Consider the following 14997-nt stretch of genomic DNA (forward strand, 5'->3'; position numbering starts at 1 on the left):
AGAGAGGAGAAAGAGAGAGCAGATAGGAAGCGAGACACATACAGATAGACTGCCTCTTATGCAATTTTTTTTCTTTTAACAGATGAAACTGAGTTTTGTTGTGGCTGGCACTTACAGGGGGAGAAGAATGGCTTTGTTGTATCCTGCTTAATTCACCTTCAGGATAAGTGAAATTTATTGCTTCTCTGGGCAGGGAAATATGAAACTTCACAAGGTATTGTAGCCTGCTTCTGCAGTGAGCCTTTTAACAATACTGATTTCCACACCCTCGTGATTGCCGAAGAGTCATTATCGCAAAGAACACTCGTTTCACCTGTTTTAATAACTTTACCAGGAGTCCGTAACTGAGTTTGTATTTTCTCTTTCAGTGAAAAAAGTTTCAGATTGCACTATCATGGGCCAGAGAAACTTAAGATCAAAGATGTAGTGGTAGAAATAATGTGTGTTCTCTCAGTTTGGTAATTTCCACTGGGATCTGCATTCATTCCTGTAGATTCTAGGTCATAAGTAACAGCAGATAATTTCCCACTGCCCTTTCCAGAATATACCATTAAACCATAAATTCTCCCTGTGGCATCGGTCTTCCAGGTCTGTTACTTTACTTTCCATTCACTCGTTTTACTTTGGTCGCGTTCAGCCTCATTTTAATGTCATTTATATCAGTATCCATTTTGACTAAATGGTCTGAGTGCGTGGTTAAGTTTTTTTTTTCAGTATCTTTCACTTTGCCATCTGCCTTCCTAATATACTCTTGCAAGGTGGAATTTATCCCAGTCCCAAAGCATTTTGCTCTGCCATTTCTCACTTCTGTAAAATATTTGCAGCCTTTGTGGTTGATCTAAAACAGCCTCTGAAGGTTTTCCTCTATTTTTTTTTTCTGTTGGGCATTAAGCAGCATGCTAAGAAAAATGAAGGCTAAATATGAGTCAGCAGTGCTGTCCATAATGCAGGTTAAAAGCATTTTTCCACAGTCTTGAGTATTCAGATCACTTAAAGGGTCTCAAGAGCTCTTTCTGTCTCGTGCTGTCTTGTCTCCATCTTAGCAAAAGTTCAGGCCGTCTCCAGTTTCAATGAACTGTTTTACAACTGCACACAGAGCTGCTGTGTTCCTGTTGAACACAACAGCATACAAAATTCCCCAAAGTTTTGCGCTCTTTAGCTGTGACCCTGACATTTTTCTATACTCTGCAGAGCTCATTTGCTCCTGTTTCCCCTAGCTATTCTGACTAAAAAAAAAATAAAACAGTTACTGCTATGTAAAATTTGCTGCAGTATTTTTACCTTGTGATTTTATGGTATGTACGCTTTCTGGTGACAAAACTGCTATGCATGTGATACAACACAAATGTATAGTATATGTCACCAGTGCCATCAAAAATATATGATAAAGCCTAACTGTGGCGCAGACAGCCTGAGTATGATTATCTGCTCAGGTATTTGATGATACAGGCAGGGAGCAGTGGTATTCCCATCCCTGGAAGAGGAGGACTACAGGTGCTCAGAGGCACATACATTTGGATTGATTTCCTTAGTGGAGATATGGCATTGTACCTGCTGTAGCTGGACAGAGACGTCTTGCAGAAGTGAGCGGTGGTGCAGCCCTTATAACCACTGCATGCTCCACCAGTGGGTTATCATTGGTTGGACCCAGTGGGGGGGTAGGTCTAAAGAAAAAAAGGTGCCAAACACCCCTGATGGCTGCCTTACTGATGGCCCCTCCCAGCTGATCCTCATCTCTGCTGATAGGGGAACAAATGGCTAAGAGGGAGAGATGATGACAGTCATGCAGTGTAGTTACATTGGACCAAAAATGTGATAAATGGGCAGTACATTATGTTTTAATGTCACCACTACTTCCAAAATATGTGACAGTACAGGGTTTCAAAAAAAAGGTCTCTGGTACCAGATATGTCATATGAGCAGGGGTATGGTCACTTGATCCGTATCACTGCAAATCATTTAATATATGTGAGGGCGTGAGTGACTTTAATACTGTATGGTAACTGTGCACTGCTGCCTTGGAATAATAGCCAACACCTGCCACACCCAAATAAAATTTGTCCTTTGCAACTGCACATCTGACTTACATAATTCCTGACTCCTAAGGGTTTGATCCACCTCATACTGAGCCCAATGCCTTCCAGTGAAATCGTACCAATTTTAACCAAAACCTTTCCAACATTATTTTTCATATAAACATGTGTGGAGACAGACAGACGGAGACAGAGAAATACATGCACATTAGTTTCCAGAAAAGTCACTAAATTATAACTCTTCAGTACGAACACCCTGTTTTCCACTTTACAGTGTGATCCAGACGTGGATGACCACCTAGCTGTTGCTGCTTCCAGGGCTTTGGATGTCACTTACATGGGCTGGTTTCCACCCCCTGCTGGAAATCAGCCTGATACCAGGCAGAAAAGTGAGAGCAGCTCATGTCTTTTAGCAGTTGTTTTTGGTATGACAAGATACCTCATCTTGAACAAGTGTGCCTGTGTGAGAAGTCGGGGTAAAAGGTCAGATGTGACCTCATGAGACACCTATTTCACTTCAGGTTGCAGACAAACAATAAAAGCACCACCAGTGAAACAATGTGCATAGGAAGAAAGTAGGTTGGAGTCTATACTGTAGTGGTGATTCCACTATGTAAACATACACTGCTCTGTTACTACTTAGCTGCATGTGTTCACCATGGGTATCAGTATAGGAGTATCATTCTTATTGAATGGGAAGAATACTAAAGCAAATCATGCCCCGACTCATGCTAACCTGTCCTTCCAGAATCCAGCGGCAGACATTGCTCAGCTCCCACAGAAAAGATCCAATTTATAGAGATTGGAAAGGGTATGCATCGAAGTCCATGTAGCTGCCTTTCCAGTGCTACAGACAGACAAACTCCTAAAGAAGGATGCAGTAGGGACTTCTCACAGTACTTGCCGAGATTGGCCTGCTCTTGCAGTAACTCTAGCAGTCTTTTGTTGCTTGGCATTTACTTAGTGGTTAAAGTTAATTAGGTGTGCTGAGTTTAACAGTATTGACAAATTTAATGTTGGTGAGTACTTTAATGTCAAAAAAGAAAAAGTTGACCTGGCCCAAATGGACAAACATATAATCACAGAAGATGTGATGTATAGTGTGAAAGATCATGTGGAAGAGGCCTTACCCAGCATAGAAGTTATGAAGAAGAATGTTTTGAGATTATGCACATGTAACATTTTATTAGTGATATGGAATCCTTACATTCTGAAAAATGAAGAAAAGTGATTTTTGTCCCGCACTGGGTTTGCAGTGTTGTCCTTAAAATGGGGCCACATTATGGCTAGAATCCATAAAGATTACATTCACCTGAGAGAATTGACCAGTGTAGGTTGGGCAGTTAGAGTGACAGAGACAATTTCTGACATGGTAAAGCTGTACAAATTAACATGTCATTAGCAGCTTATTACTGTGTCTCTGAATCAAACATTGAACTGACAGTTATGACAGAGCAAGTGTTCTCTGTACCACCAGCCCACACACTGCAGTAGAGTAGGTACTCCCTTACATGCTTGAGCACACACACACACACACACACACACACACACACACACACACACACACACACACACACACACACACACACACACACACACACGCATATATTCAAGCATCTCAAAACAAGTCGCACACTCTCAGTAACATTCAGGGAAACACTAGTCCACACACCCACATGACTCGCGTTTCTATGTTCCAATTTTCAAATGCCATTTTGCTGAATTGCAAAATATTGACACTGTAAATATTGAACAGACTTTATATCTAAATGCTGGTCACAAAAAACAGTGTTGCCCCCCTGTGCATTCCCCCCACCATTTACATATTATTTATAGCAGCTCTGAGATCACTTTGGATCATAGGAAGTTACTAGGCTGTTGGCCTTGGGGCCCTTACAAGCCTAGCCAAGAATTTAGCCCATGTTCCAACAAGTCAGCACCCTATGCCACTGTCCAGCAGGGACACAGGTGGAATCCCAGGGGTGTATTTTTTGTTCTCCATCCAGTTATCCAGGGTGCACTTAAAAAGGTTTAATGAGGTACTCTACTTTACGTGGAGTCTGTTCCACAAAAGGGGGAGTCTCTGGGACACAAATCTGTCCCGCCAACAAGTACTATTGATGTCACAGACCAGGTTTTGATCACGTGTGTGGGTTACTTGAGTGGAGCTTGACTTGCAGATATGCAGCAATCCCATCAGGGCGGGGTCTGAGATTGCTTTGCATGCAAGACAGAGGTCACCTCTGAGGAGTCTGTAGGAGACTGAGTAGAGGGACAAGGCTTTTAGCCTATCTGTGTAGGGTAGATGTTTGAGGCCGTGGATTCTCCAGGTGAGGAACATCTGTGGAACAGCTGCTGCATATGCTTTGTGATGTACATGCGAAACGGGCATTGTACTCAATAATTGGTCTTATAAGGGAAGAATACAGGGATATTTTGACCACCTTGTACCTGGATTAGATACCCTTACTAAGGTGGTGGGCCATGTAGCAAGTTTTTCGTACAATGGAGGCAATATGGTGGTCAAAATTCAGTTTGCTATCAACCTGGGTGCCCAAGTCCATCACGACTGCTTGCGTGCTTAGTACCTTATCATCAATGTGATAATTTGTGGGGATGCCACTGTCCCCAAAAGGGATGATGATGCACTTTTTGGCATTCAGTTTGAGGCCATGTTTCTGGTACCGGTAATTTGCTTGGGTGAGACCCTCTTGGAGGATGGTCACATCACTAGAGGAATTGATGAGAGCACCAAGCTTGCAGTCATCTGCAAACTTGGTCAGCCATAGCCCACTAGATTTGGCCTGCACCTCCGAGAAGTATATCCCAAACAGCAGACACCTCAAGACCGATCCCTGGGGAATACCGCTTGTTTTGGGTCTAGTACTTGAGGAGCTTCTCCTATTTTGACTAGGTGGGTTCTGTCAGTGAGCCATTTTGCTACCCATCTGGTAACATGTGGATAGATGCCTAGTTGAGAGAGTTTATTTAATATACCTGAGTGGGGTATAGTATAGAAGGCTTTGGCAAGGTCAGGGTAGGCGATGTGCACCGTCTTCCCCTCGTCTGTGGCCTTGCTGGCTGTCTCAGAGAATTCGACCAAATTAACAGGCATGACCTCCCCTTGACAAAATCAAACTGTGTGGGATCAAATGTCTGGAAGTTGCCAATGTCCTTGTTAATGAATTTCATGATAATCTGCTCCATGGCCTTGCAGATCGGGCAAGTTAGGCTGATGAGTCTATAATTTCCTGGATCGGAGGACGCTCCACCTTTGTGCAAAGGGATGACAGCAGCTGTCCTCCACTCGGCTGGGATGAAGCCGATACTCAGGCTTTGGTTAAATAGGGTGTCTAATGGTGCTGCAAGTTCCTGCCTGAGTTCTTGTAGGATGCAGCCTGGGATGTTATTGGATCCCATGGAGGTTGTATTTTTTGCCTTTGAAAGGGCAGTGATGACTTGCTGCCTAGAAATAAGGGGAGGGTGGCAGGTACTGGGGATGTCCTGTTTTACTGATGGGTAGAGAGAGGAGTGAAGTTTTCACTGATTACTGATGGGGGGGGGCAGAGGAGTGAAGTTTTCACAGTAGAAAAAAGGGCAAATACCTGATCCCAAGAAATACCAGCTTTTCGACAAAAAGTTGGTTCAGTGTTTACAGTATCGCTATTTTGCCATTCAGTAATGTGGCATTTTAGTATTATAACAGGGACCTCCAGCACACACACGCACACGCACACACACACACACACACACACACGCACGCACACAGACGGCAACCCATACCTCCCTCCAGTAGTGAGACCACACAAACGTCCATTCATCTGCATTCATTCCTGTACAGGCATGCACACATCCATGCACAAACATACACACACATGCATGCACTTTCCATTATTATTTGATGATTACTTGGCTAATGACCACAGGAGGCCTTTTTAAGCCTAACCATACTCTCCAAAGGTGAGAACCAAACCCTGCACCTTGTTTCTATAAGATAAACACCTTAACTGTTATTCTAACCCCCCCCCCCCATACACACTCACAAGCACACACATGCACCCAGGGTCAGCATCACATACATACCTCCTGTAATGTGACCACATAAACACATGCACACACACACATGTTTGTTTGTTTGTGTCTTTCGGCTTTTCCCGGTTAGGGGTCGCCACAGCAGAACTCTGGTCCGCTAATGATTGGCAGTTGATTTTTACGTACCGGCTTGCCAGGCCTGACGCACAGCCTTCAACGAAGGTACATCCATTCATGTATGTCTCCATGCAGAAGATGCTCTAGCTGAGAATCGAACCGGACAGCATCTTACTGTGAGGCGACAACGCTACCGCAGCACCACCACCGCGGGTACATGCACACACACATATTTATCTGAATTAAAGCCCCTACAGGCATACACATACATTCACAGACAGACACACTCGCACACGTGACACCACTGTATCTACCCTGAACCAAGCCTACTCCCATAGGAATGAATGGGTGAATGCTGTTAAAAAAAGGAGTTTGCTTTTTTGAGTAGAGACATAAAATGTCTTTGCTGAGTTAATCTGGCGCTGCCAGCATTTCCAGGGGAGGGCACATGGCTAATTAGCATTAGCAGCTCCTCAGACTTCCCTAGTGAGAATGCTGTGTGCTTTATGACTGCCCAGAAAACTCTGTAATGGAGAGTCCTGTCCAACATGGAAAGGCTTAGCGTAATGTAGAAATCTTCCTAGGTAAGGCTTCCGCATCACTATAATCTTTTCCAAATCCTAGTGTATGTTGTTTTAAAGACATACTAAATATGTTGGCATTCATTTATTGCACTGACATTTTATATGTGAGTTGAGTGAAGAAGTATAAAAATAAAATTATTTTTTTCTTTATATTCTCCTTACAGACTGCCTACAAAAGTACTGTATTACCAAGATGCTTTTACTAGTGCATCCATCGGGTGAGTTTTTTCTTAAAAATAAGAACATCTTGTTTTAAAGATTTCATCTGTATACATACAGTAGTCTGTTAGATTATTTTTAAACCCATTCTCAGAAAAATGTCTTATTTACTTTTAAAATGTAATAAAATTAGCAGTGTTGAGATAATAGGGAAATACAGAATATATTGGATGTTGGATTGTTTGCTTTTTCTAGTCTGGGACAGTTATGCTAAGTTAAAGTGTTATGTTGTTGTAATTTAACAAAATGCTGCTGTAGTCCTACAACTTGCCAATTTTATCATTCATTTCCCAGAAGTCAGTGACTGAAGAAGAAGTATAGTTTAAGATGGCTGCTTTCAAGAATTTATGACATTTATCTAATGAATTTGTTAATGTGTTGATCCATATAAATTACCTGTACAGTGCACAGTAAGTTAGAATTTTTTTTTTTACTTTTAACTAGTAATGTATATAGGCAGATGACAGGATGCATGGATCCCATGCTAACCTACTGGACTGCGAAAGGGATGTGGCCTGTGATACTGAGGCATGGCAGACTTGGCACCCTTTGTGGTAACTGCTACAGCATGGGTGTAGGAGCATTACAGATGATGCTGCATGTATCTTTGTCCGCTGAATGACCAAAGTGTTACTTCAGGCTGTCTGTGAAAATAGACACTGGATTCTAGGCAGTAGTAGGACCAACCGGCCCATCCAGGAATATGTGTGGCTTCAGCTGATAATGTTGGTTAATGCTGTTGGTGGCTACAACAGAGAAACACAACATGTCTGTCACAGGATTGTCACTATAATTCAGTATGCCCACATAAAGGCCCATGCCACTGTACAGAAGATGATGGCTAGGTGTGGGAGCATCACAGGACTGTTGCTATACTCCCCCAGTGAAGACGTGGGATGCAGGCACAGCAGTGTATGCGACAAAGTGGTTTGCTTACCTTCTGTGCATACACTGTTAACTGCAGTGTTGTTGAAACACTGGGGAGTAAGAGTATAATATATCAGCACTTTTACCTACTAGTGTTTATCTGTGTATGGATGCTACAGTCATGAGGTCCTCCACTGTGAAACAGGACATGCCCTGATGTCAGTGCTGCACTGAAGTTTGATGTTGGCAGCCTAAATTTAGCACAGCCTGAGGGCACAATGCCACAGTCAGCATTGATAGCTGTAGAGGGTACTCAGCCACTAACACCCATTGATGCAGCTCTTTAGCACTTGGAGCTTACCACCACATCTCCAGTAGGCATGAAAGGACAGGTTATGCCTGGCAGCCTTACACAGGGAGGACCCCCTTACCTGTCCATGCACCAGAATTGGACAGTAGCACCACCATAGAGCGTGAGGACAGCAGCAGGGAGTAGGGTGCTTGTAGCCGTTAATGCCATGGCTCCTGCTTCTTACCTAAATGGAGTGTCACAGTTGGCATTTTTAATTTTTATTTCATAGGATCATAGGAAGTTATTAGGTTATTGGCCCTAGACAGCCTATAGTAGTGCGCACATTTATGATCAGCACTGACTGCCCCATCTAAGAGGGACGTAGGTGAAACCCCCCAGGGTGAATTTATGGTTTCCCATCCAGTTGTCCAAGTTACACTTAAATAGGTCATCGAGGAGCTTTGTTTAACTTGAATTGGGAGTTTGTTCTAGAGGACAGGGATCCTCTGTGAGACATGCTTGTCTGTCCAGCAAGTCCTGTTTATGTTGCAGGCTAGGTTAAGGTCTCTATTTAACATGTGTTGATAGTCATCCCAGCACAGATGCCACCACTACCATGGCAGAAATAATTGCCATAGTATGTGGTCAGTGTAACAGCATATGTGAGGGTCTGCAGTGCCTTGATCAACTGATTGACATGTTGTTAGGCACCTGGGTGCCATCAGTGACTGCTTAGGGCCATCAGCCCCCACATACCAGAGCCTACACTATTCCTGTGGCCACCACTCCTCTTTCTCCATTGTAGGTACACTCCATAGGGCAGGTAGATCAAGATGACATACTGTTACCTCCTCCACACCTCCTACCAGTGGAGACTGGTGCGACACAGTATGGCCGCCTATGCAGACACACCATGTGCGGCAGTCATGCAAATGGCACAGTTAAGTGGTTGCAGTCATACACTTCTCATTGTTCTTGCTGGTAGCTGTTGATAACCATGCCATTCTTTGGAGAGAAAATATCAATAGCTCAAGATGTTCATGGTCTGCATCACTTCCACTTGACATCCCACAACACCTGTTAAAGCTTAGTTTGCATTTTGCAATAATATTTACAGGAGCTGTGTCCTCTGGATTCAGAACTGAGGAAGTACCCACAACATCTGGCCACTTCACTCCATCCATTAAGAATCACCCCCCTCCCCCACTGCACAGTGTACCCAGCTTTCCCATTATCTAGCTGTATGACACATTTCACTTCTTCTACATTCCCACCCGGCTTCCACTGATGTACTCATGGCTGATCCCTGTCAGTAGGGTCCTCTCCACATGTGCAAATGATGACAACTATGCCCTGCCTTCACTACTGTATTACATACTTTAGGTAATCAGCCACAAACCGCACCAAAACCGGTTTGTGTTGACTGTGGTTTTATACCTTAAACTTCCTTTCCAGTTGGTGCTGGCTGTTTTCTGTTGTGTACTTATACTTTAGGTAATGTCTGATATACAGTGGGGCTAGTCACTGCACTGTAAAGCATAGCCTTGGTGTGGTATTGCATACATCAGCTTTAATTGTTGATGTTCATCATTTGATCACTGCTGCAGTAGTCTTAGCTATATAGATTGTATCATATGCAGGATATAACAGCTGGTTAGCTTTCAGACCCTAATGGCACCTTCCCCTCACCCAAACCATTAACAGCTTGGGTAAAGCTGAAGAAACTCAGTGGTTTGGCTGTCAAGCCCTTCAGAACTTTCCTGCTTCAAAAGAGCAACTCCTCTTACAGGTTTTCAAGGATTTACAGTTGGCTAGTGTTTCTCCATTGTTGGGCACATAAGTTCCTATTAGGGAAATAACCTTCCACATTTTTAATATCGGACAGAGACTTAACTATGTACGTGAAGTAATTTATTTTAATATAGGAGCGTGTGTTTTATTGCAAGGCTATGTTCACTTTTAAAAGTGAATTGATACTTTTTTACTTTTGTGTTAAAAAAAAATGTAAAAACTGTAATATCTGACGATCCAGTGCTATTTTTCTTTGATTCAGTGTTTTGGTTGTCGGATACAACTAGATCCGACCTTGACACCTGAATACATCTAAGACTCTTGACTTCTTCCCTACCCACAATTTCCTCCTTCTGTCTGATCCACCGCACATCTTGTTTGCTGCCTATTCATCCAGATGTGTTTCTGAGAGCATTTCTTGCGATCACAACAAGTGAAAGCCAGTTTTAAAATCTCTTGACTCCTTCCTTTAGAATTTTGTATTTCGGATAATATATTTTTGTGTTAGGGTTAGGTTAGTAAGTAGGTAGAGTTTTAAGTCCTTAAGACTGTTTCTGAGTGTTTTTTTCTTTCAGAACTTTTTAGTAGTGTTAGTTGATAGTGCTAGTGTTTGCCTTTTAGTGGATTAGTGAATGTGCTTTCCCTTCCTTGTTATCGTGCTTATTATTGTTTTTTATATATATATATATATATATATATATATATATATATATATATTTATGGATATACTTCAGTAGATCGACTTACTGAGATGACAACTCCGAACAGACCAAGGTAACGAACGTAAAAAACATTGTAACCTCACACCGGGAAAACAGTCAGTCGTCCAACAACACCACAAAAACAAACCACACTAAATTCAACCCATCCAACTGGGGGGGTTTGCCCGCTACAACCTCCCTACTTAAATATACCAACTCCAAGATTGCACTGCAGTGTGGAAAAGGGCAAAGGTCACCATGTTGGCCAACTGACTCCTTCCCCATGTTAAACTTACGATATTTTGCCATTTGGTACCATGGTTTGTTTGGTGTTTTTATCTCGGGTATATGGACTTCGGTGCTTAGGTAAGTTGGTCTACTGAAGTAGACCTCTGTGTGTGTGTGTGTGTGTGTGTGTGTGTGTGTGTGTGTGTGTGTGTGTGTGTGTGTGTGTGTAATTAGAGTTAGATTTCTATTTACATAGTTGTAGACAGTTTTAAGTGTACGTAGGTTCATAAGATGATACTAGGCTATTGGCCTGGAGGCCCTTATAAGTCTAGCCGAGAATTTTACCCATGTTCCCACAAAGCCAGCATCTGCTGTCCAGGAGGGACACAGGTGGAATCCCAGGGGTGCATTTTCTGTTTCCCATCCAGCCATCCAGGTTCCTCTTAAAGAGGGCTAGAGAGGTACTCTGCTTGAGATGGAGAGGGAGTCTGTTTCACAGATGGGGGAGGCTTTGGGACACAAATCTTTCCCGCCAACAAGTTCTATTAATGTCACAGAACATTGTTTTCTTATGTTTGACAAACCGTCAAGGAGTGTTCAACCTGTGGACACAAGGTACCTCCTCAAGACGTCCACTGTCTCTTTGTATTTATTGCCTGGGTGCCTCTCACCTTCAGGCAAACTGCGATATTTGTGCTGCCTTCAGATCCAGAGCCATCCAGGGCAAGAGAGAAAAATTAATAATTAAAGGCTTGCTTCCTTCACAGACAGGGCCCTCCACCATGTCATCCAAAGTAAGACTGTCATCTGCTTCTCCCAGTACTGAAATGAGAAAGGAGAAAGAGAAGAACAGAACAAAAGAAAAACACTGAGACAAGTTGGTACAAAAAAAAAAACTGAGAAGAGGTTAGAAGACAAGTGAGGAGAAAAATCCAGAAAAAGGTCTCCGGATTGGACCAGACTTTTGGTTCTGATACCTAAAACTTCAAGGCAGTCGGATCCATCTGCCACCCACGTGCAGACTCCCACATAGAGCTACTTTTTGCCAGGGTCTGGTGAGCCCTTGGTTACGTTCACTGATTCTGCAAATAAGCTGCCTTCGAGACCTGCATCTGTAGCTTCATCATCAAGGTTCATGTATCTATTACTTCAATCAAGTCTTTCCAGAGCTGTCTTCACTTCGACTCTGAGACTCCTCGTTTCAGACTCAAGGTTTTTCCTTTCTGGTGCCTGGACCCAAGAAGGCCTTTGTCAATGGCTTCTACTAGGTCTGTGAGTTCTTCCATGAGCATGAAGAATGTTAGCCTGGACCAGCTTCTTAAAGACCCAAATGGAATCTGGAATCATTCTCTCCCATGCTGCACCAAGGGTGCAGGATTTCTCTCAATTGGTTTGATCGCTCAAGGTTTTTTTTGTCAGTAGTTTATTTTCCTCCTTTGGACCTCCATTCAGCACTATTGACTTTGAATCTAGCACTGATCTGGTTTGCATCCACATTGGTGCCAATGGCCTGGGTGCCCTTGGCACCAACATTTGCCTTGATATCCTCAGATTCAGTGTTAACAATTCCACATGGTGCCATGAAGTCAAACCCATGAGCTTGGGTTCAGGAGTTTTGGATCCTTCTCTCCCCTGGCTGGCTTGGCTGCAGATAGATGAGCTGCAGCCTCAATGTCACCCAGTAAGTGGTTGGAATGGGACCTTCCCTGAGACTGGAGGATTGAAGGGGCTCTGTTGACATTTGTCCAGCTTCAGCATTAGACATTGCTGAAAGATTGCTGTCTTACTCTGAGATTAGAGGTTTGGCACTGATGCTGGATCCATCCCAATCCCCATATCTAAATGACATATCTGCAGCTCTTAGGTGGTCCATGGGACAGACTGTATCAGCTGGCTGTGATCAACCCTGGACCAGAGGCTCCCTTTTGGCTTATGCCCCCCCCCCCACATCTCCTCCACAAGAGACACACACATAAAGAGCCTATGTTAAAGAAAGCACTTGGACACTTCTGAGGAATATCTTACCAGAGACTCCAATCTTGATGAAGGAGAAGGGTCCCTAAAGCTTCCCTGTGAAGATGCTTCCTTTGACAGCTTATTGGAATTGATGTGACAAGGAGGGGATGGACTACTGAAGCCCCTTTCCCCGAGGAGTCAGTGTTTCTGGAAGCCCTCGGTGTGAGCCCATCCATGTCACAGGTAGTATCTTCTTTGAACACCCATATCGATCTAGTGTCTTGGAGGGCTTGGAGAGAGCCTGATTCAGTGGAGCCAAGCCCGTGTAATTCTGACAAGGTTTTGGCCCTCCCTTTAGGATAGGACCCATTGGAGCAAGGGTCCATCAATAGATGCTATTGTAGCTGCTGCAGCTGATAAAAAGGACATCTTGGAAGAGGGTGCATTGGCTCTTTCCCCAAGCAGGGAGCCTCAGGCATTGGACCGCTTGGATAGGCGCACTTACATTTCAGCCACATTTGGCATCTGTAAACTGAACTATATGGCTCATTTAACTAGACTCTAAGGTGACCTTGTTACTGAAATGTCTAAGTTATTGCATCTCTGTAATTCTCAGAGGTGTGTAGATCAATAGAAATGCAGTTATCCACCATACATTCTTTTTCTAATGTTTCCATGCTGCTGATTTTTCAATGCAGCCAGTGGTTCAGCCTGTGCATCAGGCACTGGTATCGCAGTTCACTGGCATGCCTGAATGTGCTTATGTAACTAGATGGAGTGAAGAGCTAGCAAGAGGGCAAAACTTGCCATGGGATCTGCCATGGGAGTTCATTTTTCTAACCTCATAGCCTTTTTCAGGAATCAGTGAGGCTCAGGCTGCATGAATTCTGGGTCTTCCTGTACTTGGATGACTGACTTTTCTCTGCAGCCTCAAGAACATTATTGATCCAAGTGAAGGATTTCCTGCTCCATTAGTGCCTTTCCCCAAGGATCACAGTCAACTTCAAGAAGTTCAGCCTGGAGCCTGTTCAAATTCTAAAGTTTATTGGATACCATTTGGACACTACCAGTCAAATCGACAGGCTTCCTGTTTCACGGTTGAATTCTATACATATACAAACAAGTCACGTCCTAGCTCTGCAGAGGCAGTCTGTTTCACTTTTCTTGTGCCTCATAGGCCTTATGGTTGCATCTATTCCCTTGATCTCACTGGCCAGATTTTTCATGAAGATTTTGCAATGGACTCTACCCATCCAATGGTCACTGATGACATAACCTATGGATTTTCCCATTCCCCTTACAGAAGTCCTTCAGTGTTACATATCCTGGTGGATGACCTCCAAACAATTTGGTTTACTTTTTTTTCTTCCCCAACCTACAGCCATGGTCACCACAAATGCTTCCCTCCTGGGATGGGGCATTTCAAAGGAAGATGGTCAGTGGTACTTGGTCCTCCACATAGACCCATCTTCGCATTAACCTCTTGGAGAAGAGAGCTGTCCTCCACATGTTGCAGGATTTTCCATACTTTCTACTCAAGGATGTGTTAGCCAGACAGACAGACAGTATGTCCATGGTCTGGTACATACAAAGAAGGAAAAACCCATTCTTACCCACTGTATCAAAAGGCTATGAGGGTTTGGCAACCGGCAGTGTCATCTCAGTGCTTTCTGACTACAACACAAACACTAGTGTGGTCCAAAATACTTTTGGACAGTCTCATCAGAAGTATCTTGATGCCTCGTGAGAGTTCTCTGAATCCCTCAGTGATGGCTCAAATCTTCAGTTCCTTGGGACAGCCCTGCTGCACCTTCTTTGCCAGTCCTTTCAATATCAAATGCAGCAGCAACTTTGCCATGGTCCCTTCACAGTGACAGTCACTGAGGGATGCTGTCTTTCATGCTTGGCCTCCTGGGCTCCTGTATGCCTTTCCCCTGAATCCTCTCATAAAAGCTGCCCATTGCAGGTTGATGGTGATCCTTCCTCCTTTTTGGCTACAACAAGACTGGTTCTCTATTCTGTGATCTCATTTAAGACACCTGCCCAGGGCACTGGATCTGATTCTGGATCTGATTTCTTACCCATTGTGTCCAACTCACCCAAACCTAAAGTCCATCAAACTAGCCGATGGTTTCTCCTATTCCATTGATGGCCAGAGATCCCAGGCTTTCCCAGAG

The 14997-nt window shown here is 43.6% G+C and overlaps 1 protein-coding gene across 1 annotated transcript in view; it reads left to right on the forward strand.

Annotated features, from left to right (window-relative positions):
• TMEM269 (transmembrane protein 269) overlaps positions 1–14997 on the forward strand; it is a 713721-nt gene that overhangs the window by 180619 nt on the left and 518105 nt on the right. Inside the window, exon 2 of the mRNA XM_044063247.1 lies at positions 6931–6984. Within this exon, the coding sequence (XP_043919182.1) occupies positions 6960–6984 (25 nt within the window). The 5' untranslated portion in view covers positions 6931–6959. The remainder of the gene's footprint in view (positions 1–6930; positions 6985–14997) is intronic.

The sequence above is a fragment of the Protopterus annectens genome, chromosome 2.part1, assembly GCF_019279795.1.
Source record: "Protopterus annectens isolate FY-2018-M chromosome 2.part1, PAN1.0, whole genome shotgun sequence".
NCBI classification, from domain to species: domain Eukaryota; kingdom Metazoa; phylum Chordata; order Ceratodontiformes; family Protopteridae; genus Protopterus; species Protopterus annectens.